Source organism: Heloderma suspectum, chromosome 4 (assembly GCF_057233095.1).
Source record: "Heloderma suspectum isolate Gila_16-S chromosome 4, 16-S_ref, whole genome shotgun sequence".
Lineage (NCBI taxonomy): Eukaryota > Metazoa > Chordata > Lepidosauria > Squamata > Helodermatidae > Heloderma > Heloderma suspectum.
Window position 1 is genome coordinate 85,795,083 of NC_139461.1, and position 24,340 is coordinate 85,819,422.

The following is a 24,340-nucleotide window of genomic DNA, read 5'->3' on the forward strand; positions in this document are numbered from 1 at the left end:
GAAGCTCACTGGGTGACTTTGGGCCAGTCACACACTCTCAGCCCAACCTACCTCACACGGTTGTTGCTGTGAGGCTAAAATAAAAGAGGAGGAGGATTATGTATGCCGCCTTGGGTTCCTTAAAGAGGAAAAAAAGGTGGGATATAAATGTAATAAGTAAAAATAAGTAAATTATCTGTCATAGTGGATAGTCTTTTATCGCAGATTCATTCAAACACATCAAACATACCCCAAAGGCCCAGAATCCAAACACAATGATAATGAAGTCCACAGTATCAGCAAGGAACATCAGGACATACACATCTGTCACAGCACTGTAATCTGGGTGGATAAGATTGTAGAAAAACTGTTTGATGGGCACATATATTTGAATTGTCCTGAAATAACAGAAAATACAGTCTTACTTACAAAATAACTTTATGTAAAAGAACATGCACTTTCTGGAGGTCTCTCTGTCTGGCATGAGTCAATGTCCTTTCCGCTCCCAGGTTATACAGAATGCTTTAGGTCTTACAGCCCAGGACATTTAATCTAAGGCAAGCAAAGAAGTCTGCAAGACTCAACTTGGAAGAAGAGTAGCATAGAAAAAGACTAAGAGAGAAGTACACTTCCCCACCAGTCCCACTGACTCTACACATTCATTACACACAGTTCAAAATATCATTTCTAGTGCATGATGAGAGGGATTTTAAACTGCAACAGAAATATCAAAATATAGCATGTCTACTAAGTAAGTATGTACATTCTTCATATATTTCAACTATACTTTACACAACTATGTTTCTGGTTATCAACACGACCATCCCTTCTTTTACCAAACTTGGTGGTCCTGTGGCTATCAACTGAGCAGTGAAATGGGGCCATCCACAGGTCCCAACGCAGTAGTTTCTGCATGCTTGGGGAACTCTCCATATATGCAAAAAAAATATTGATTTGCAAAAACAATTTAAAAATTCAATAATACCCTCCAATCAAGCTTGATGAGCATTGAGCTTGCTCATTGCCATCCAGGACCCAGCAACACTGAGGGTAAAAGGGGAAAAAATAAAGAAAATGAGCAGTGGAGAAATTGGCTTGATCAAGCCCCTAGCAGCTTATCCTGGTGGGGGAATTAGGATCAGGGAGTTGTGCACCATGAGGTTAAAAACCTCTCCTTCCCATGCTGAATGGGAAAGTTTCAGGAGGGGATGAAAGGGAAAAAAGACATATTTTCCCTTGCCCATTCTCAAGAAACCTCCCTCCTGCTTTATAGCAATAAAGTGCTCAGGTTTGGGTTTGGTAGACATATATAGTGCAGCAGGGAAAGGTTTCACGAGGGTGTGAAGGGAAGAAGATATTCTTTCTTTTCCTGCTCCTGAAATCCCCACAGCCTGTCCAATCCCTGGACCATGCTACAAGGCACCTGTTGGACTATGGCTGTCTGTTCTGCATTCACAGTTTCTTCTTCTATTAAATCTGATAAAATATCTAATTACGCACTTTTTAATTGTAAATGCCTTAGCTATGATAAATTGTTCTCGTAGCTTTTCCATAAGAAGTTCTTTCCTTGATTTTTGTTTTATGCTCAACACACTGCTTCCTTTTTGACTGCTGTTTCTTGTGCTGGTACTTCCTGAAAATATAGTTGGGGAAAGAATCATTACTAAGTGAAACATCAGTGTTCCAACCTTGGTGGAATAAAGTTCCCAGGCAGCATCTTATGAAGGAGAAGAAATTCTTAAGACATAAAATATTTTAAATACATTTCAGACTTTTCTTTAATAATATGGCAGGGGTCCCACATTTAATTTCAAACAATGACCCTTCCCAAGTGAAATGACTGCTGCTGTCTCATAGAAATATAATTAAAATTTCATTTATTGGATAATCACAAATTAATATCTAGGAAAGTACAAGGATAACAAACACCCCATTCAGTTTTAGAGTCTTGATGGTGACGACACACATACCTCTCTTGGAACGGTGAGAGGAGAAGCTGGATCTGTGTGACAGCTGTGAGCCACTGCTTGAACTTTTCCTACGGATGGCAGTCTGCTGCTCTGGGAAATGGACATGTATGGATTCAACAGATGCTGCCAAATTGACTGATGTCAAAGAGCCAGCAGAACCTCTCCTGTCTGATTCGGCCAACTCGTCATCAGAGTCGTCTTTACTACTACAGTTGTCTCCTCCATCTTCTTCATCCCACAGTCCATGACACTAAAGAGACACAGTTTTAAGGAATCTTTACCTTTAAAGTTATATTTACAATTCTTTAAAACAGGCTATTCTTGAGATTCCTTCTCTTGATAGAAAGCAGTCACTACTGATATATATACTCTTGTCTTCAAGTCACCTAACCTCTTGTGGACCATATTCCAAAAATATGGCTAATGGCATACTCCATTTTAACAATGTGCTGGCATCTGTACTTAATTTCTACATTGGCCTTCTTAGATATCACAGCCCTAATCCAAATATGTGGGGCTGGTTATGGTTGAAAGGGCACGCAATGGCATAGAAAATGGGTTTTAGGGCCATGCCTTAAGCAGCCCAAACTAACATGAAAGTTTGGGCTGATTTCAAGGAGTTTTAAGGACACAAACAGGTGCCCAAGTGGAGCAACCTACTCATAAAAGGCTGAAAGAACATCAAAATGCATGCATATAGCCTTGAGTCTGGACTTGTCACTTAACCAAGCATAACATAGAAATGGTAATTCAGATATGATGGAAGTTCTGCATGCTGTCAACCATACAGTACAAAAAAACTGTATTAAAAACAATAGAATACATACTTAATTCCAAAATACCTTTAAAATGGATCGATGGAAAAACAAAGCAAGTAACTGAACAAGGTCATAGTGAACATAACCCTCTTTCTTCTCAACACCAATAATATTGGGAGGATAATAAGGTTTATCTTTTGTTAATTCTAATTGTTTATTCCAAGGGAAGAATCCAAACTGGAAAAAATACTTTATAACTATGGTCACCTGTGCAAAAACAAAAACAAAAAACCAGGCACCAATCAATGGCTAGAGGTGAAAAGTGCCCTTATAGTACTCACAGAAAATGTCATACAATTTCAGAGGTTTCATAAAAATACTAAAACATTATTAGAATAAGAGCCATGGTGAGATTATTCTAGCCTAGCATGTTGTTTCTCACAGTAGCAAGAAGATGGTGCTGGGAAATCCACAAGCAGAGCATAAAAGCCTTTATTTTTTGCACCCCAGCCAGTGCTGGCTCCAGGTTTTGGAGGGCCCTTGGGCAAGACACCTTCAATGGGTCCTCTCCCTCCACAAGTCTACATTCTGTTTCCCGCCTCCCAGCTGAGCAGAGCAGAGCAGAACAGAGCAGAGCAGAGCAAGCTGCTCCAGCTGGTCCAGGGACTACAGAAGCAAGCAAGCTCCCAGAGAGCGAGCGACCAGAGTGAGTGAACAGGGGGAGCAAACAGGAGTTGGCCAGGGGAGTTCGGCAGGGGAACTCAAGGGGGAGGCCCCTAACTTTTTTTTTTCATTTCATTTTATTTTATTTTTTAACTAACTTTTTTCCATTTATTTGTCTTGTAACACACACTTTCACACAAGTGGGACTCTGCTTTTAACCTCAACTGAGTAGAGGAACAGGCACAGGCTAGTCTAGAACAATCACAAAGCTAGACACAAAAAGGGAAAAGAGGCTATGGAAGGACAAGACTCTCCAGTGGTGGTGACCTGCAAGGTGTGTGCAATGTTTGTTTTCTTGCCTGAGAACAACATGGCCTACATCTGCAACAAGTGCAAGTTGATCACACTGCTGGAAGAAAAAGTAAGTGGACTGGAGCGGCGACTGTCGACCCTCTGGGGAATAAGAGAACATGAAGAGTTCTTGGACAGAATGGGGGAGCTACAGCAGCAAAGGGCAGACCAGAAGCTTGAACAGCAACAGCAAGATGAGGCAGTGGGAAATGCTGAGGTGAAGAAAAATGGAGTAGAGGATACTCCTTGGAAAAGGGTGACAGTTAGGAGAAGAAGAACTAGAAGACACTCAGCACCAGTGGAAGCAGTGGAGCTGTGGAACCGATTCCAGGTACTTGCGGATGAGACTGGAGGACAGCCTGCAGAGGAAGAATCACAGGGGAACCTACATGAGAGTGAGCAAGAGGCTGAAGGTCAGTCAAGCAGGGGCGATGAGACCAAGGCCTACAACCAGAAGAAGAGAAGAGTGGTAGTAGTGGGAGACTCTTTGCTGCGTGGGATCGAGAGCCAAGTATGTCGCGAAGACCCGTGGACTCGCCAGGTATGTTGTCTCCCGGGAGGACGAATTAGAGATGTGACTGAAAGGTTGCCTGCACTCATAAAGCCCACTGACAGGTATCCCTTTCTTCTCATCCATATGGGAACAAATGATACCGCCAAGCGGAGCTACGAAGAAATCATGTCAGACTTTGAAGCTCTGGGAAGGAAACTCAAGAACTTTGGGGCCCAGATAGTTTTCTCATCCATCCTTCCAGTAGTTAGAAGAGGGATAGAAAGGGAATGAAAAATACTCCGGGTGAATGACTGGCTATGAAGGTGGTGCCGACAAGAGAGATTTGGATTCTGGGACCACGGGCTATACTTCCTGGAAGATGGGCTGTTGGCAAGGGACGGGTTGCACCTCACAAAGGATGGGAAGAATGTGTTTGGCCACAGGATGAAGAACTTCATCAGGAGGGCTTTAAACTGAATCCTACGGGGAAAGGAGATGTAATGTTGGGGGTAACAATGGACGTAGGCGCATGCACTGCAATGGAGAAAACAGCTCTGATAGCGCCCAATAATAGTCTTCAGACACATGTAGGAAGAAAGCCAGACTATGAAGCACATGGTCTTCGATGTCTATATACTAATGCCCAGAGTATGGGAAACAAACAGAACGAACTTGAACTCTTAATACAGGAAGGAAATTATGACCTGATAGGTATAACTGAGACTTGGTGGGATGACTGGAATACAGCAATTGAAGGATATAACTTGTTCAAAAAGAACAGGAGGAACAGAAAGGGAAGTGGGGTTGCACTGTATGTGAAAAATACATATCTCTGCACAGAAATACAGGAGGATGAGCTTGGTAGCCCCATCGAGAGCATCTGGATCAAAATAAATGGAGCAAAGAATAAAAGGAACCTGGTGGTCGGAGTCTACTACCGGCCACCCAATCAAGGAGAAGACAAGGATGAAACTTTTGAAAAGCAAATAGCCAATGTTTTAAGGAAGCATGATGTAGTAGTAATGGGGGACTTCAATTTCCCCGATATTTGTTGGGAGACAACTTCTGCAAAACATGGCCCCTCCAGGAAATTCCTGACTTGTGTGGCAGATAACTTCCTCCTACAGAAAGTAGAGGAAGGAACTAGAGGATTGGCTATCCTTGACTTGATCCTAACAAACAGAGATGACTTAGTGGATACAGGAACTCTGGGGGAAAGTGACCATGTTGCACTTGAGTTCTTGGTTCTAAGGGAAGCAAAAGCCGAGTGTAGTCAAACGCGTACCCTGGATTTTAGGAAAGCTGATTTAATAAACTCAGAACAATGATCAGTAAGGTCCCATGGCAAGTGATGCTAATGAGAAAAGGAGTCCAAGATGGCTGGGAGCTTTTAAAAAAGGAAATTCTCAAGGCACAATCACAATTCCAACAAGAAGAAAAGGTGGAAGACAACAGAAGAAGCCCATGTGGCTTCACAAAAAGCTTAGGGATGACCTGAAAACAAAAAAGGACACATATAGGAAGTGGAAAGAAGGCCAAGTAACAAAGGAAGAGTACAGGCAGGTAGCACAGAATTGCAGGGATGGCGTCAGGAAGGCTAAAGCTGAGAACGAGCTGAGGTTAGCGAGGGATGCTAAAAACAACAAAAAGTCTTTCTTCAGCTACGTGCATAGTAAAAGGCAGAGGAAAGAAATGGTTGTTCAGCTATTAAATAAGGATGGCAAAACGATAACAGATGACAAAGAAAAGGCAGAGGTGCTCAATTCCTACTTTGGCTCAGTCTTCTCCCCAAAGAGGGTCTATGAGCCCCTTGGCAAAGGCGAAGTACAGGCTGAAGGGGCAGGACTGCGGCTTGAGATCGATAGGCATATGGTCAAGGAACACCTAATGACTTTGAATGAGTTCAAATGTCCAGGGCCAGATGAACTGCATCCTAGAGTAATAAAGGAACTGGCAGAAGAACTCTTAGAACTGCTGTCTATTCTCTTTGAGAAATCATGGAGGACGGGGGAAGTGCCAGATGACTGGAGGAGGGCTAATGTTGTCCCTATCTTCAAAAAGGGTAAAAAGGAGGAACCTGGGAACTACAGACCAGTCAGTCTGACATCAATCCCTGGGAAAATCCTAGAGGAGATGATAAAGCAATCCATCTGGAAGCACCTTGAAAACAATGCCGTGATTATTCGAAGCCAACATGGATTTGTCAAAAACAAGTCCTGCCAGAGAAAACTGATCTCATTTTTTGATCAAGTAACCTCCCTTGTAGACCGTGGGAATGCTGTAGACATCATATACCTCGACTTCAGCAAAGCTTTCGACAAAGTGCCCCATGATATCCTGATGAGCAAACTAGCTCAAAGTGGGCTAGATGAAACAACGATCCGGTGGATCCACAGTTGGCTACAGAATCGGACTCAAAGAGTGCTTATCAGTGGGACCTTCTCAAACTGGGGAGAGGTAACGAGTGGGGTACCGCAGGGCTCAGTCCTGGGCCCAGTGTTCTTCAACATTTGTATGAATGACTTGGAGGATGAGGTGCAGGGAATGCTGATCAAATTTGCAGATGACACAAAATTGGGCAGGATAGCTAATACTTTGGAAGACAGAAACAAAATTCAAAGTGATCTGGATAGACTGGAGTGCTGGGCAGAAAACAACAGAATGACATTGAATAGGGATAAATGCCAAGTTCTGAACCTAGGAAAAAGAAACCAAATGCACAGTTACAAGATGGGGGACACGTGGCTCAACAACACTACAAGCGAGAAGGATCTTGGAATTGTTCTCGATCACAAGCTGAATATGAGCCAACAATGTGATGTGTCTGCAAAAAAGGCAAATGCTCTTTTGGGCTGCATTAATAGAAGCATAGCTTCCAAATCCTGGGAAGTACTAGTTCCCCTCTACTCAGCACTGCTTAGACCTCATCTGGAGTACTGTGTCCAGTTCCGGGCACCACACTTTCAGAAGGATGCAGACAAACTGGAGAGGGTTCAGAGGAGGGCAACAAAGATGATCAGGGGACTGGAAACAAAGCCCTATGAAGAGAGACTGAAAGAACTGGGCATGTTTAGCCTTGAGAAGAGAAGACTGAGGGGAGATGTGATAGCGCTCTTCAAGTACTTGAAAGGTTGTCACAGAGAAGAAGGCCAGGATCTCTTCTCGATCATCCCAGAGTGCAGGACACGGAATAATGGGCTCAAGTTACAGGAAGCCAGATTCCGGCTGAACATCAGGAAAAACTTCCTGACTGTTAGAGCAATACGACAATGGAACCAATTCCCTAGGGAGGTGGTGGGCTCTCCCACACTGGAGGCCTTCAAGACGAGGCTGGGCAGCCATCTGTCTGGGATGCTCTGACTTGGATTCCTGCATTGAGCAGGGGGTTGAACTTGATGGCCTCGTAGGCTCCTTCCAACCCTACTATTCTATGATTCTATGATTCTCACTGGCATTGTCACCAGCTGCTGTTGTTCCTCACCCTCCTTCTCATCGGTGCTACCACTTGCTTGCTTGACAGGCACAGAGTCAGGGAGCAAGTAGGCAGTGACAACTCCTCCTCCTCCTCTTCCCCATCACCACCACCACCACTGTTGTCTGGGCCAGAGCGAGAGGAAGTTGAACAATCAGGCTGCTAAGGTGGAGAGGAGCAGCCACTCCAGGGGGCTCTTGTCAGTGGGCCTTGCCTAATTAAGCCTACCCTTGATGCCAGCCCTGGCCCCAGCAACTGGTAATAAGGAGAAAACTGGAGGTTCTATTTAGCTAGTATGGCTGAATTTATTTAATCCCTCATTAAAGCTATCCCAAGATCATGCGGCAGCAAATTCCTACATTAATTAACTACTGTTTGAAGTAATACTTTCTTTCATCTGTTCTGAACCTTTTGCCAATCATTTCATTGCGGGATCCCAATTTGTAGTATTGTGAAAGGGAGAAAAATGTCCCCAAGTGAAAACAGTCTGTTTCAAACTATACTACCTCCAACTGCTGTCCAAAAACTAATTATGCATTCTAGCTTCCTACACATTTATGCAGGTGTAATAACTGGAATGTGTTGTGACTGATGCTGTAAACTGCTGATTATTTCCCAAGATGAGACATATCATTATTGTATCATATATTGTCATTCCCTCTATTCCTGAACTTGGATAGTCCCTTGCCTATTAGCTTGGAAGTGAAGTAGGGCCACCACAAAATAAATTAATAGCTTCTACGTACTGAGGGGACATCCTAGGTATACCGTTTATTAGGTATGCAAGAGTATATTAGTTTGTAAATCAAAATAAAATGATTAAAAAACACCCAAGAAAGGCTCAGCAAGGACTGTGGAGTCTTGAGAATGACGCTGAAGGAAGGAAGGAAGGAAGGAAGCAAGCAAGCAAGCAAGCAAGCAAGCAAGCAAGGAAGGGGGAATGGCTGGTGGGAGAAGAGATAGAATTGGCTTGCTTAACCCTTTAAAAGTTTAGAGGATCCTGGGAGAGAAGAACTAGCAGTTACTAGGGCCAAACTAAAATGTCTGTCTTATCCATCATTCCGATTTGAAGGCAGTGAATTGGGGCTGCCATTTCAGGGTGTGTGTGTGTGTGTGTGTGTGTGTGTAGGGAAGGCATGAAACTGAATCCCTGAAAGGGTTTCGGGGGTGGGGGGCATTTATCGTGTTGGTTTCCTGTCAGTTTTTGTTTAACTGGTTTAAAAGCCTCTGGCTCTGCTGGTTGGATTGGCAGCAGCAACAGGAGCATTTGCAGGAGAGAATTGGAAGGAGGAAGCCTCCTGCCCTACAAATGCCCCTTCATTAAACTGTGTATAATATGTAGCTCCACCATTATTCTAAACAAAATTATCACACTATTTCACATTGTTTATTTTTATGTCCATTACTTTTATCTTATCATAGAATACCACTGACATTAATGAACCTGAAGTTCAACTGCATTTTCATGCTAGAGACTTTGCTCGCTAAACTGCTGGAAATGGGTTCTATATACTGAGTTCTGTGTTCAGTTACACATCTTTAAGCCCATTAACAGTATTGGGTGTAGGAAGCAAGCCATTCCTCTGAACAGGAATGACTGCAACCTACATACTTTACCATACATTCATAGATGCCATCATTGATGATATAGATTATTCTGGTACAGATGTACCGCTAAACCATAGTTTATTGCAGCCTTCCCAAAACTACACTGCACTACTACTCCCAGCATTCCTGACCACTGGCCATGTTGGCTGGGGCTGATGGGAATTGGAACAGAACATGTTGAAGGCACCAGGTTGGGAAAGCTGGTTCAGTGTTACAGGAACGAGTCTGCTTGAGTCTTCTCCTCTCCTTCAACATGGCCACAAGCAGGAGCCTGGAAGCATCTGCTTCCTAGGTTAAACTAATTATAGTTTGTACACCCAAATGAAGAACTGCAATTAGTTTAAGCTACGGTTTATTGAAATGAGCCAGGATCAGTCCATGGTTTGAACTTTGCTCATTTCAATAAATTGTAGTTGAAACAAATCACAGATTGGTCTGACTTGGACTTAACAACAAAGTGTGGTTAATTTAAAACAGGAAGTAGACACTTCCAATCCCAAGGCTCAATTGAATAACACTAGAAGTCTGAACCAGGCCATCAAGTGGCTGTGCAAAAGAGATTCGGATATTCAACATCTATTGAATGACAACATACCTCAGTGTAGACTATAGCTGTCATCCAAAAACGTTTGCTAGGCCTTGGGACGGAGAGCATGGCCCAAAGGAAGATAAGGATAGGAAGCACAAGAGTAATCATGGAGGCCGAGATCATGTGATTAAGAATAATTACAAAGTAACACACCATTTCTGAACGGGCTACAAGTGTATTATATAAAGCATAAATAAGCAGCAAAAATCGAGGTTGATCAGAGTAGAATTTTTCTGAGTTATCCAGTTCCTCATCTTGAAACATTCTGTGGGAACAAAGTTAGATCGCATGATTTGATGTGTAAACAACTTAAATACTGCAGAATAGTCTGTAAGAATCAATGAATTAGATCTGTAATAGTCTATAAGTATCAACGAACAAGCTCCTTCTCACCTAGTTTTGGGGCTTTGAATGTGTTTCTTAAAACGGTAGCCCCATGCCATATTGCAAGCCACTTAAAACCAGGAGTATCAGTTGAGTATCATAATATACATATTTATTTTAAAAGGAGTTGTGTTGCCTCATGGGGACCTGCTGCTGAAAGAAAAGCCCTTGGACACCCTTAAAGTAGGTTTTAGAATCCCACCTAAAGAATTTGAGAGACCAGGTTCAACCTATGGGCCATTTCACATGTTACAACAATTGTATATAGAAGAGTTTAAAGACAATTACTATTTTTTAAAAATGTGCTAAGATCATTAAGTGCTTTGTAATGCATGCATTTGATCTGGAAAGGTGCAATTAGCTGTGATTTTCCATCATGTGTACACCACACGTACATGCAGCGTAAAACCCATGTGGAAGATAGTGATTAGGTTTGCACAACATGACAACCCATAGTCATTTGTCATTTGAAACAATCTACGGTGGGTTGTTGTGTTGTCTGAACCTGGACCATTTCCTGCAGGAAATTATTATTTTTCATGACTAAGCCACCCTGACAACTGACGGTTTGTTCTTGGGGTTGTTTAACCCATGATGGGTTGGCATGTTATCCGAGCTTCACAGAGCCAAACCATCATGGGTTCTAGTGACTGGGTACAGAACTGTTGGCAAGAGCAGCAAAACCCCCTGCTGCTCTTTCTGAGTGATCTTACCTGTGCCACCATGACAGTCCTTCCACCGATGACCAAATGGCACTTTGGAGTGGCTGGCCCTCATTCACCAACCTCCCCTTTTTTGGCCCCCAAGATTTGCACAAATAGGTCCATAATACATATTTTTAAAAATTCGGCCTTTGTGCAAATGTCTTCGTAATTTTTTAAATTATTTTTGTCAGTTTTTCGCAGGAATGTGTGCAAACGTCTTCGTAATTTTTTATTATTATTTTTTGTCAGTTTTTCGCAGGAATGTGTGCAAACGTCTTCGTAATTTTTTTATTATTTTTGTCAGTTTTTCGCAGTCGCGCAAGTGTGCACTTGCACCTGTCAAATATATGTAGCCTTGCCTTGTCAATGCCCTTGAATGTTTCAGCTGTCAAAGGGAACAAAGTGCAGTTTGAAGCATACAAGGAAATTGACAAGATGAGACTGCACGTAGGCTAATTTGACAGTCCCCTCTCTTTTCACAGCTCCCATTCAGACCAGTTACTGCCCCGGTTACTGCAAATGGGAGCCGTGAAAAGGGGGTGGGCCCTAAATCTCTGTTAAAAGGACTAGCTGGAGACTTGGGGAAGTGTGGAATGGAAGCAGGGCACCCATAAGTATAAGTTTTGACGTTGGACTTCTCGGTTCCACAACCCCTACGCAGGGGTGGAGGACCCATTAAAATGGTCCACCCCAGGCGTTTTATGGATCCAAATGGATTCCTGAACGCGCTTGGGGATTCTCTGGGGCACGCCAACGGCCACTCGGTCGAGACCCTGGTGGGTGGCTGGAATGCTGCAATCACTGGGGCATTAGATCAGGTGGCTCCGAAACACCCTCTCCCCCTGAACAGGGCTCGGACTGCACCATGGTTTAATCTGCAGTTACGAGCTCTGAAACAGGAGGTGAGACGGCTAGAGCGCCGGTGGCGGAAGTCTTGCTCCAAAGACGATCAGACACGGGCTAGAGCTGTATCTTCACCCTATCACGTAGCGGTAAAGGCAGCAAAAAAGGAATATTATGCTGCCTCTATCGCATCTGCAGAGTGCTGTCCCAGGAGGCTGTTTCAAGTGGTCCGGAGCCGGGTCAGTCCAGTGGCTCCTGAACCACTGGAGCATTCTAAGGCCTCCTGTGAGGCCTTGGCAAGGCACTTTGCAGATAAAAATGATCAGATTAGTGTGTTACTCTGCACGCTGTGGATACAGTTTGTGAGCAAGAGGCGGCCTGTGGCAAACCAGTTTTGTGGGATCGGTTCCAGCTTCTTCCTCCTGATGAAGTGGACAAGGTGCTTTCATCTGTAAGGCCGACCACCTGCTTACTTGATCCTTGCCCATCTTGGCTCATTATGGGCTGCAGAGAGAGACTAGGTGAGGGGTCAGGGCGGTGGTGAACGCCTCCCTTGAGGAGGGAGTGATGCCATCAGCCCTCAAGGAGGCAGTGATAAGACCGCTCTTAAAGAAGCCCTCCTTGGATCCTCAAGTTCTGAACAACTTTCGCCCAGTCTCAAATCTGCCATTTTTGGGCAAGGTGATTGAGCGGGTGGTGGCGATGCAGTTGAAGGCACACTTGGAAGAAACTGATTATCTAGACCCATTTCAGTCGGGCTTCAGGCTTGGGCATGGGACAGAAACAGCCTTGGTTGCCTTGGTAGATGATATGAGGAGGGCTCTGGATAGGGGTGAATGCTCCTTCCTTGTTCTCCTCGACCTCTCAGCAGCTTTTGATACCGTTGACCACGGTATCCTCCTGGACCGCCTGGAGGGGTTGGGCATTGGAGACACCGTATTGTGGTAGTTCCGGTCCTTCCTCTCCGGCAGGTACCAGAGGGCAGCACTGGGAGAGGAGGTTTTGGACCTGTGGCCACTCACTTGTGAGGTGCCACAGGGTTCCATCCTCTCCCCGATGCTATTTAATATCTATGTGAAGCCGCTGGGGGCTGTCATCAGGAGGTTTGGGGTGCGGTGTCATCAATATGCGGATGACACGCAGCTCTACCTCTCATTCAAATCTTCACCAAGGTTGGCCGTAGAATCCCTGTCCAAATGTCTGGAGACGGTGAGTGGCTGGATGGGGAGGAATAAGCTGAAGCTGAACCCTGACAAGACTGAGGTACTTTTGGTGGGAGACAAGAGGAGGCTGGGGGATGTTGACCTGGTGTTGAATGGGGTACGGCTACCCTTGAAAGACCAGGTCCACAGCCTGGGGGTCATTTTGGACTCCCAGCTGTCCATGGAGGCTCAGGTGTCAGCTGTGAGCCGGACAGCGCTGTATCAACTCCATCTGATATGGCGGCTGCGCCCCTTCCTTCCCAACCATCTGCTCCCATCTGTAGTACATGCCCTGGTCTCCTCTCGTTTAGACTACTGTAATGCACTCTACGTGGGGTTACCCTCGAAGATGGTTTGGAAGCTGCAGCTGGTACAGAATGCAGCGGCTCACCTGATTAAAGGCAGCCGCTGGCGAGATCACATCACTCCAGTGCTGAAGGAGCTGCACTGGTTACCAGTTGTTTTCCGGGCCAAATTCACGGTGTTGGTTTTGACCTTTAAAACCCTGTATGGTTCCGGCCCAGCCTATCTTAAGGAGTGCCTCCAGCAGCACCAGACAGGCTGCTTAACAAGATCAGCCTCGGATGGCCTTCTCTCTGTCCCATCAGCCAGGACAGCTAGACTGGTGGGGATGAGGGAGAGGGTCTTCCACTCTGTGGAACTGCCTCCCTAGGGAACTCCGCCATGCCCCCTCTTTAATGAGCTTCCGTCGTGCATTAAAAACGTGGTTGTTCAGGCAGGCATTTGGGGTGGGTTAGGGTATTTTAGAAAATGTTTTTATGGTAGAATTTTATTGTTTTAAACTGTTTTATTGTACGTTGTACATCGCCCAATTTAAATTTAATAATAAACAAATAATAATAATAAATAAATAATAAAATAAGTTCAACACATAAAACCTTGAGGATCACCTTGCTAAGAGGGTGATCTTGTCCCCTTTTCCCAGCCTGTCACTGCCAAATGGCAGTTAAGTTAGCCTATATGCAGTCTTGTAAAGGCAAGGCTATATATATTTTACAGTCACCAGTGTGCACTTGTGCAACTGTGAAAAACTGACAACAATTATAATAATAATTTTAAAACTGCAAAGACATTTGCACACATTCCTGGGGCTAAAAAAAAATAACTACAAGAAAGTATTAAGGCCCCATTTGTGCAAATCTTGGAGGCCAAAAAAACCAAAACAAAACAAAAGCCAGGGAACAAAAACGAGTTACGATCAGAGCAGGGAGGGGGACAGGATGGGCAGACATGACGGGTTCTGCCATGCAGGACCCTGGGATACTGGATGGAGAACTGAAAGGGAAGGAGTGGGAGAACAACCTATGGTGTGCCAATAGTGCAAAATATACACAATCATTGCAGCTCATTACAAACTGGTCTGGTTTTGTCCTACATTGGTGAAGAGGAATGGAAACTTATCATAAGACTGTTTGGATATTGGTTTGTTCTTATTGAAGTTTAATATAATTCAGTTTGTCAGTTCCCCAGCCCGAGAATCTTGCGATAGTTCGCGATCACAAGCGTGAGTGCTACATGCCTAGCTATCGCCCCAAAATGGTGGCCAGAGCGATGTTGGTCCTTCCCCAAGACCTCCCCCATCGGCCCTGGGATACTGAGTCCACAACTATTGAGAAGATATGAAGCTACAAAACTGTGCAAAAGTGTGATTAAATAGATGAAAACACCCCTCTGTGCCTCTGTAACTGCGCAGCTGCAAAGAGATGGGGGGAGTAAAGGGGCATCACAGAGTGATGCAGGCACTATGCACACCTGCAAAACACCCACTGTAAAATGCAAAGTCAGTTTGGGGAAGGAACAGACAGCCCGCACCCACAGGGGAACCTGCAGCAAACCCAAAAAATCACAGTAAAATGACTCCTTGGAACTCCTCATTTTCTGGGCAAAAACCATGGATGGCTGTGAAGTCGCGACTGCATCATCTATCATGAGGGACCTCGACTCACACCCACCCTGGAGTAAAAGCTCAGTGTAGATGGGCCCCAATAAAACATTTCATTTACATTATAGGTATGCCTGTAGGAAAATCAGTCTGTGATCCTTACTTGTTAAGAAGTAGTTCACTTGCAGTCAGCTCATGTGTCAAAGGGGGGAGTATCGAATCCTCTGGTTTCTCAGATTGATTTTCATCTGGGCTCACCATCATTTGGTTTTTGTCAGAGGAGCCATCTTGGGAAACATCTAAGGGAAAAAGCTCCAAGCTCACAGCTTTGCTATATGAAGGAGGGGGTTCAGCAATGCCATCCAAAGCAGAATACGATGGCATATCTGTATCAGATATGTATGCAGCTCCTTCAGAATCCATGCAATAATCTTCTATGTCATGCTCCTGTCCTGATGCAGTATTTGCCCCTTCTTCTTCGTGCTCCTCCCCTTCAACCTCTTCAATGGTTTCTGCTGTCCCCTGACGGGAATACAGCATGGTGATTTGGGTGGCTTCGCTGTCAAGAATAGGGGGAAAAACATTGTTGTCAAATGACATGCTGATTTGTTCTGTTCTATTACTGGACTTTAATATCAAGCCAGTGCAGATATCCTCAATTACAGTCAAGAATCTGGGCATAGGCCATGGGGTGGCATGTTTTTCCCTCCCCACTCTTTCGGCTCTCTGGAATAAATTGCCAATGCAGTAATTAACCAATGGTTAAGCGTCTTCTTTTTGTCAGAAGTGAGATTAGCTGCAGCTAAAGCTAACTAGGATTCTGTCTTGACCAGAATCTGAATGCAGCATTCCAAGCTCTCGATGAGGAAGAGAAATAGGCAATTTAGGAACCTGAGACCAAAAGTATCAGGATTAAACAAGAACTACTAAAATGGCATAAAGTCCCAAACAAATGTAGAAATTTTGGTATGAGTCTAGACAAGAGAGAGAGAGAGATGCTTCTACTGAGTACGCAAGTAACTTCACTCACACACACCAGCATACAAACACTCCCCCCCACTTGCAGCCTTTCACATTGCCAACATTCACAGTGGTCAGGGTAAATGACTGAACAAAAGCATGCATGGGTTAAGCACCTTGACACTATACTGCCACTGTCAGCAGATGAGGAGGACATATCCATGCTGTACATTTTACGAAGCCTAGGTCGCGCACGCTCACTTGTTTTAGGAATGGGGTCTGGTCCATCTAAATCATCAAGGGTTGACTGCCTTGACAACAACAGTGTGGTTGCTTCAGTGCAGCAGCTAGCAGTGCAAACAGTTACAAAGACAGTGTTAAATACCAACAGCATACTGACATGGTTCAATAGTAAACGTGCAGGCTGGCCATGCACAATACAAAGACGCAGAAACAAATGGTTCGGAGAGGAGATGATGAGCTCTTTGGTGCCAGCATACACTGGTTCTTCAGGACAAAGTTCTGAAGGTTCTGATAACCACATTAGTAATGGTAGATTAGTACTGGGTAAATCAGAAACCATGGAAACGCAGATTGTAATCTTATTAAGGAGTAAGTCTCACAGAACTCAGATGAACTTGCTCCTGAGTAAACCTGCTTTAGGACAGTTCCATTTTGTTAACAATTGCGTTTTTAAAAAAATCTTTAATGTAAATATGGGGGCTGATTTCTTCCCTACTATTTATATTCTGATATGCTTTCAGCAGAAATTCAAGTGGTGTATGTTACTTGGTACACATTTATTTTATTCATTAAAAATGCACAGAACATTTTACTTTTAGCCATGGTAATATTATCTTTAAAAAATGTCTGTTACTTTTTTGGTAAGTTTTTCTTATTTTCAAAAGGTATGTCAATCAAAGTACAGTAAAAGCCCATATCTCCTTTCATTTATCAATAAAATAAGACACTGGAGGCACGTGCCAGGTTCCTGATACTTAAAACAATTATGGTTATGGAGCCAACACTTGATGAAATGCACACAGACAATTACCAGGTAAAGGCGAGGGGAAAAAAAACAAGGTTCAAGCATTACACTGCTGGAATGAAAGTTTCTGAGAGTGTAATACATTGTAAAATAAACTTTGGTAAAAATAAAAATTTGAGATGAAGGAAAGTCGTGTCCTAACATTTACAATTAACTGCTTCTGATAGAATGCTTTTGAGACGGGTATATACAAAGAGGACTTGTAAATCTAATCCAGTGATCAGGCTAGCAATTGCTGCTTTACTCTACTTTTACCAGAGGGGTAGGATGTTTAGGGTAAACACAGAGAAAAGAAGACTGGGATCTCATGGATATTTATGGAAACTTATTTCTTCACATAGGTAAAGGTTAAGAAGGGCTGCCTGGAAAGTAGCATGAGCTGTACTAGGATTACTTGATTACTTTTAATGTCTCTGATCTGTCAATGAAGCTATAAATGTTGTAGTGGGGGGAGTACAGAAACACTAAAGAGGCACTGTAACTCAATTTTAAACAACCCTCTCCTCAAAATATGTAGTCAAGTACATTTGAAGTTATTTTTTAATAAACTAAACTCAAATTGTATTAGATTAAAAATAAATGCCAAGTATCCATTACTTTCTCCATCATCCTTATCCCAGTGTGTAGCCTTTAAGTATGACTAAGTCTGGATCCAACCCAATGAAATTATTCAGGTATAAATAGCACATGAGGGGCAGTATTATGGAATAGAATAAAGAGAGGCATTATAACTGACCTTTTTCTATGACACCAGTTATAAGATCATTTGAAGGTGATAAATACCTTCCCCCTGAATTGATAGAAGGAAGGTTAACCTGACACACACCCCTCATGATGAAAGAGCATGAGGGGATTGTGGGGCCATGTGGGCTAGCCCTGCCTCCCACCACAGCCACAGCCAGTGAAAATGGTTCCTGCTCTCCATGCTTTCAGCCATCATGAGAAAGGGCTCTGTGCACATACTGACATATGCATGTAGAGCTCTTTTATATGATGGACTCTGTTGGGGCCAAAGACCCTTCTTATGTGGAAGATCTCTCTGTGTGAACATCAGTATGTAGAGAGACAATTCCCGTGCTGCCAAATGTGCAGAAGGTGGTGAAGCATTTCCGATCCAGGCAACAGCACTTGTGGCTGTGGGGATGGAGCCAGTCTGTGCAGCCCAATGGCCCCTTCCTGTGTTCTTTCAATGGCTGGGATGGTGGGAGTTGTGTGAACCCCTGAAGCTGTACTTACAGAAAGAAAATTAGAACACAAATAATAGTTGACAAGATGGAAATATTTTGTTACTGTCATACATTTCTAACACAAGGAAAACAAATGGGTTGAATGCAAGGGCTGAATGGCCTATCTGAGGGAGAAATCCTGTGTGCCCTAGACAGTGTCTAGAGGTGTTGAATATTTTGGTTTCCTGGATTCAAGCTCAGAGCCAGGAAACTGCACTCCCTGCCCCCTCGCAGCCAGCACAGAGAACTGTCCTGGCTGCTGTTACGAGCTTGCAAATGTGAGTCTGTAGGAGGAGAAAGGGGGCGTTCCTGGGGGCAGGGCGGGGAGGCGACTGGGGGCATGGGAATATGAGGCAGAAGACTCCTCCCACTCTGCATAGGATACTAGTAAGCCTCCAAATTTGGAAGCTTACGAGTAGCCAGGCGCATCCCATAGAACTGCACCCCTAGTCACAAGTGAGATAATGGAAGTTTCAGTACCAGGTATGACATCCAACATTTATCAGCTACTTTAAGCTACACTTTATTACTGGATTTTTCTACATTTATGAAGATCATCTTCTATATGTATAGAAGAACTGTGTTTGATTTAACAAGATACCTGGATTCACTGTCACGAGAAGGTGCTGATTCTAGACTTGCCGTCCTCTCAGCCTGTCCAGGTTCATAAATTTCATCCAATCCTGATTCCCTAGACAGGTTCATGATATGGTTCTGGTAATACATATGGATACTCTCTCGAGTTGGAACATTCCCCTAAGAAAGAAGGGGTAGAATTTAGAAGACCAAACAGGCCATTTTTATTCTGTGAGGTCTGTCAATTGTCTAGTCTGAACATTTTTTTTTAGGAATCTAGAGAAGAACAAGATGGCAAAAGGTGAAAGCTGTAAAGCCAATTAAAAACACAAGACTCTCAGAACAGTACCACAGAAGCATTGTACTCTCTATGTCTTTCCTAAGGGTTTCCCTCCATCCTCAATCATAAAGTAAAATGCCAAAAATGCCATTGTTAATATATTTCATGTTTCCAAAGCAGGTTTTTTTTTTAATAAGAAAGTACAATGTGGTTGCTAAAAATGTGGTTGCTATAGTGGTCTCTACAACTAACTATTTAGCAACAACAGGGTAGGCCAAGGTGGGACAGAAATCACAAACATGTTTATTGCTATCATGTAAATGATATAAGCATGTCATACTACCTTTTTTATTTCTCTTGTAAGCATACACCTCTCGATTCTTAGCACAGTGGAAATATCAATGTGCTCTCTTGAAATTGAATTGAGCCAAGCTGTAAAACTGTCTATTGTTGCCAGAAAAAGAACCCAGGTAAACTTCAAAATATTATATATTCTTTTGATAATGTTATCTAGAGAAAAAGAAGAAAAAACAAGTTTTAGTAAGTCAATCATCACAGCTGCAAATATTGGTGAATAATTTAAGAAAGTCTAGCCCATAAGAACTATTTTTAGTACTGTCTGACTCCAATCCTCTGCCCAGTTATCTGGGAGTAAACTCCACTGAACGCAATAGAACTTACTTTTGAGTAGACATGTATAGGATTGCATTGTTTATCTAACATTTCTGGCTTCAAGGGTCAGATATTAGCCAAACATTTGAGCCACAGTTATTCACTTCATTACTAGTCATTGTAATAATTAGGTGACCTTAGAATCTTTGCCCTGTTTATACATAAATACTCATTTAATAAGATAACAGTCTTTTTAAATTTTGCACTTGCTTAAATTTTCCTTTATGAGATTCCATTATCATTCTGTAGTTACTATTTCAAAAGCTACATATTGTGGTTCTTCTTCCCCATATACTGCAGCTCTCTCCAAACAGCTGCCTTCTGCTTTCAAGATGCAAAAGCAGCTGGTATTAAACACTTTATTCTTTTTAACTTTAAAAATGTAGCTGGCCGACAGGAAAAGTGTTTAAGAAGTGCAGCATCTCTATGAAAGAATACCTAGTGAATTTATCTAGCTGCACAATTCTGCAGACTCAAGCGGATTTATGCTTTCTGGCTTGAATATTATTGCTTGTGCTAGTAAACTATGACTGTTGATATGCAATGGTCAGGAAATTCTACAGCACATATACTTTTTCAGCTTGCCTTTATTTAACACATGGCTATACTGTCTTATCAGTTACTACTAGTGTAAAAGAATACATTTCTTGCTTCTTTGCTTACCAGGTCCATCTGAAGATTTTTTTTTGACAGGTTCCTCTATTTCTTCACACTCCACATCTATACCAACTGATGAATCAATATTAAAACAGTGAGAAAAGCTTCTGGCAATTCATAATATTCAATAAAAAAGATTAGATTTATCCTGTTAAGTATTTATTTATTTATTTATTTATTTATTGCATTTATACCCCGCCTTTCTCCCTCTCGCAAGGAACTCAAGGCGGCTTACATTATCCTCCTCCTCTCCATTTTATCCTCACAACAACAACCCTGTGAGGTGGGTTGGGCTGAGAGTCTGTGACTGGCCCAAAGTCACCCAGTGAGCTTCCATGGCCAAGTGGGGACTAGAACCCGGATCTCCCGGCTCCCAGTCCGTCACTCTCGCCACTACACTACACTGGCTCTCATACAGCTCAGTCACCTTCCTGTTAGGACACATCATTATCAGACTCCCTGCCTGAGCTGACGGAGGTGTTCTCGGACTTGGTGTTGAGTACCCCTAGGATGATGGTCCTGGGGGATCTCAACTTCCATGCTGAGGCCGCTGTATCCGGGGCGGCTCAGGACTTCATGGCCGCCATGACAACCATGGGGCTGTCCCAACATGTCATCGGCCCAACGCATATAAAAGGACACACACTTGATCTGGTTTTCTCGACTGGGCAGGAGGATGGTGATCTGAAAGTGGAGGAATTAACATCTGTCCCTTTGTCATGGTCAGATCACTTCCTGCTGAGGTTTAGACTCCTGGCGGCCTTTCCCCTCTGCAAGGGTGGGGGACCTATTAAAATGGTCCGCCCCCGGAGATTAATGGATTCCGATGGATTCCAGAGGGCTCTGGGGGATTTTCCTGCTGGTATGGCTGGTGCTCCTGTCGAAGCCCAGGTCGCTCTGTGGAATGCAGAGATGACTCGGGCAGTTGACACGATCGCGCCCAAGCGCCCTCTCCCTCTGAGCAGAGCCCGGCCAGCTCCTTGGTATACACCTGAGCTGAGGGCAATGAAGCAAGAGGAGAGACGGCTAGAACACAGGTGGAGGAAAACTCGTGCTGAGTCTGACCGAACACAGGTAAGAGCCCACTATCGAGCCTACTCTGTGGCAGTGAGGGTGGCAAAGAGACAGTTCTTTTCCACCAGCATTGCATCTTCTCAGTGTCGTCCAGCGGAGATTTTCTGAGTGGTTCACGGCCTGTTATATTCTGGGCCAGGGAGAGAGACGATGGAACCCTCGGTAGCACTCTGTGACAAGTTTGCACAGCACTTTGAGGATAAAGTCTCTCAGATTCGTCATGAATTGGACACCACCATTAATGCAGTTCCATTGGTAGAGGCGTTCAGAGCACCATCTGGTCCAGTTTTATTGGATGAGTTCAGTTACTGAGGCCTGAGGATGTGGACAAGGTGCTTGGCCAAGTCCGATCGACCACTTGTGTGCTTGACCCTTGCCCTTCATGGCTTATTAAATCAAACAAGGAGGGGTTGTCTGGCTGGGTCCAGGAGGTTGTAAATTCCTCCTTGAGAGAGGGAGTGGTGCCTGCCGCTTTAAAAGAGGCAGTAATTAGACCACTCCTGAAAAAGCCTAACCTGGACCCAGAGGATGTTAACAATTATAGGCTAGTGGCCAACATCCCCTTCCTGGGCAAGGTGCTTGAGCGGGTGGTTGTAGGACAGCTCCAGGCACTCTTGAATGAAACGGATTATCTAGATCCATTTCAATCGGGCTTCAGGCCTGGTTTTGGAACGGAAACTGCCTTGGTCGCCCTGTGGGATGACCTCTGCCGGGAGAGGGACAGGGGGAGTGTGACCCTGTTGATTCTCCTGGACCTCTCAGCAGCTTTTGATACCATCGACCATGGTATCCTTCTGGATAGGTTGTCTGGGTTAGGAGTTGGAGGCACTGCACTACAGTGGTTCTGCTCCTACTTGGATGGCCGATTCCAGAAGGTGGTGCTGGGGGATTACTGCTCTGTGCCATGGCAATTGTGCCATGGGGTTCCACAGGGCTCTATTTTATCCCCCATGCTGTTTAACATCTACATGAAACCGCTGGGGGAGGTTATCCCGAGGTGTGGGCTGAGGTGCCATCAATATGCAGATGACACCCTGCTCTACCTCTCTTTCTCATCAAACCCAGGTGAGGCAGTGGCTGTTCTGAATCAGTGCCTGGGCACGGTAATGGACTGGATGAGGGCTAATAAACTGAAACTCAATCCAGACAAGACGGAGGTACTGTTAGTGGGTGGTTCGTCTGCCCAGCTAGGTGATATTCAATCTGTTCTGGAGGGGGTTGCACTCCCCCTAAAGGATCAGGTTCGTAGTTTGGGGGTGCTCTTGGATCCAGAACTGTCACTTGAGGCACAGGTGAACTCAGTGGCATGGAGCACTTTTTATCAGCTTAAGCTGGTATACCAACTACGCCCTTATCTGGACAGAGATAGCCTAGCTACAGTTATCCATGCTCTGATAACTTCTCGTCTGGATTACTGCAATGCGTTATACGTGGGGCTGCCTTTGAAAACAGTCCGGAAACTTCAGCTGGTCCAAAATAGGGCAGCAAGATTGTTAACAGGGACTGACCTGCGAGCTCATATTATGCCCGTACTTTTCCAGCTGCACTGGCTACCAGTCCATTTCCGGGCCCGATTCAAAGTGCTGGTGTTAACATTCAAAGCCCTTAACGGCTTGGGGCCAGATTACCTGAAGGATCGCCTCCTCCCATATGTGCCTGCCCAGACCTTAAGATCATCATCAGTGGCCCTTCTCCATGAGCCCCTGCCAAAGGAAGTGAGGCGGGTGGCTACTAGGAGGAGGGCTTTTTCTGCTGTGGCACCCCGGCTCTGGAATGAGCTCCCTAGTGAGGTTCTCCTGGCGCCTATATTGTATTCCTTTCGGCACCAGGTGAAGACCTTTTTATTTTCCCAGGCATTTTGGCATTTTAGCTTTCTAAATTTTTATCTTTGCTGTTTTAAATCTGTATTTTAAACTCCTGCACTGCTGCTAGGTTTTATTGTGGTTGTATTGTTATATTGTGGTTTTAATGTTCTATATATTTTAAATTGTTTTATTGTGTGTTGTTTGGTTTTAATTTTTGTGAACCGCCCGGAGAGCTTCGGCTATTGGGCGGTATAGAAATGAAATGAATGAATGAATAAATAGATTATCCTATATTATTTGGAGGCAGCCTATGATTGATTTTAATAATTTGCTTTGTTTAATGCAGCGATGCTGAGTTCAGCATGTGAATATATTGCTTGACTAACTAGCATGTGATTGGGTTGTTTTCTTTCTCCCTCCTTCCCAAAATAAAACCAACCCCTGCACCTCTCATCCTCCACTATCTCTATCCCTCTAGCAGTAGTTGCTTGTGTTATATATCTGTCCACTGTATAATGCACAATAGCCTGGTACATAATGGTTCAGGTTGAGCCTTGTTCCTGCAGACTGCCCACTCCCCCTTCCCTTCTCTCTTGTGTTTTGGTTCCTGGTTTGTTGAACTACAGTTTCCCATGATGGCCAAACCAGGCAACTGCAGACTGAATGATCCCTACTATGGTTTGGTCTCCTACTTTGTATAAATCACTGCAACCACAGTTTCCCGGTGTGGAACAAACAGTAGTTTAACAAATCAAGAAGTACCAAATTAAGATACAAGAGGGAAGAGAGGAGAACAGAGCGAAGGAAAAGTGGAGGAGGGAGTGCATGGGCACACAGCTCTTTCCTGGTCCAACAAACCTGGCTTGTTGGAACAGGATTAAGTTTGAACTTCCCCTTTATATGCCCCTATATCAGCCTTCTCCAACCTGGTATCCTCCAGATATTTTGGACTACACCTGCCAGTATTTCTGATCATAGGCCAGGCTGGCTGGGGCTGATGGGAACTGAAGTCCAAAATATCTGGAGGGCTATACATAGGTGTAGTTAGGGATGTATGGACTGTGTAAAATCCATTCTGTCTGTGTTTCGCGGATTGTCAGGCGCCTTTCGTTTCGTCATCCAC

General features: G+C 44.0%; 1 protein-coding gene across 1 annotated transcript in view; it reads right to left on the reverse strand.

The window, feature by feature from the left end:
* The window catches only part of PIEZO2 (piezo type mechanosensitive ion channel component 2), a 373,451-nt gene that overhangs the window by 25,679 nt on the left and 323,432 nt on the right, over positions 1-24,340 (reverse strand). Inside the window, exons 35-44 of the mRNA XM_084849861.1 lie at positions 20,345-20,410; positions 19,353-19,519; positions 18,755-18,909; positions 16,056-16,226; positions 15,083-15,478; positions 9,890-10,148; positions 2,792-2,974; positions 1,950-2,199; positions 1,480-1,612; positions 230-377 (exon numbers count right to left, since the gene is read on the reverse strand). Coding sequence (XP_084705987.1) covers positions 230-377; positions 1,480-1,612; positions 1,950-2,199; positions 2,792-2,974; positions 9,890-10,148; positions 15,083-15,478; positions 16,056-16,226; positions 18,755-18,909; positions 19,353-19,519; positions 20,345-20,410 — 1,928 coding nt within the window. The remainder of the gene's footprint in view (positions 1-229; positions 378-1,479; positions 1,613-1,949; positions 2,200-2,791; positions 2,975-9,889; positions 10,149-15,082; positions 15,479-16,055; positions 16,227-18,754; positions 18,910-19,352; positions 19,520-20,344; positions 20,411-24,340) is intronic.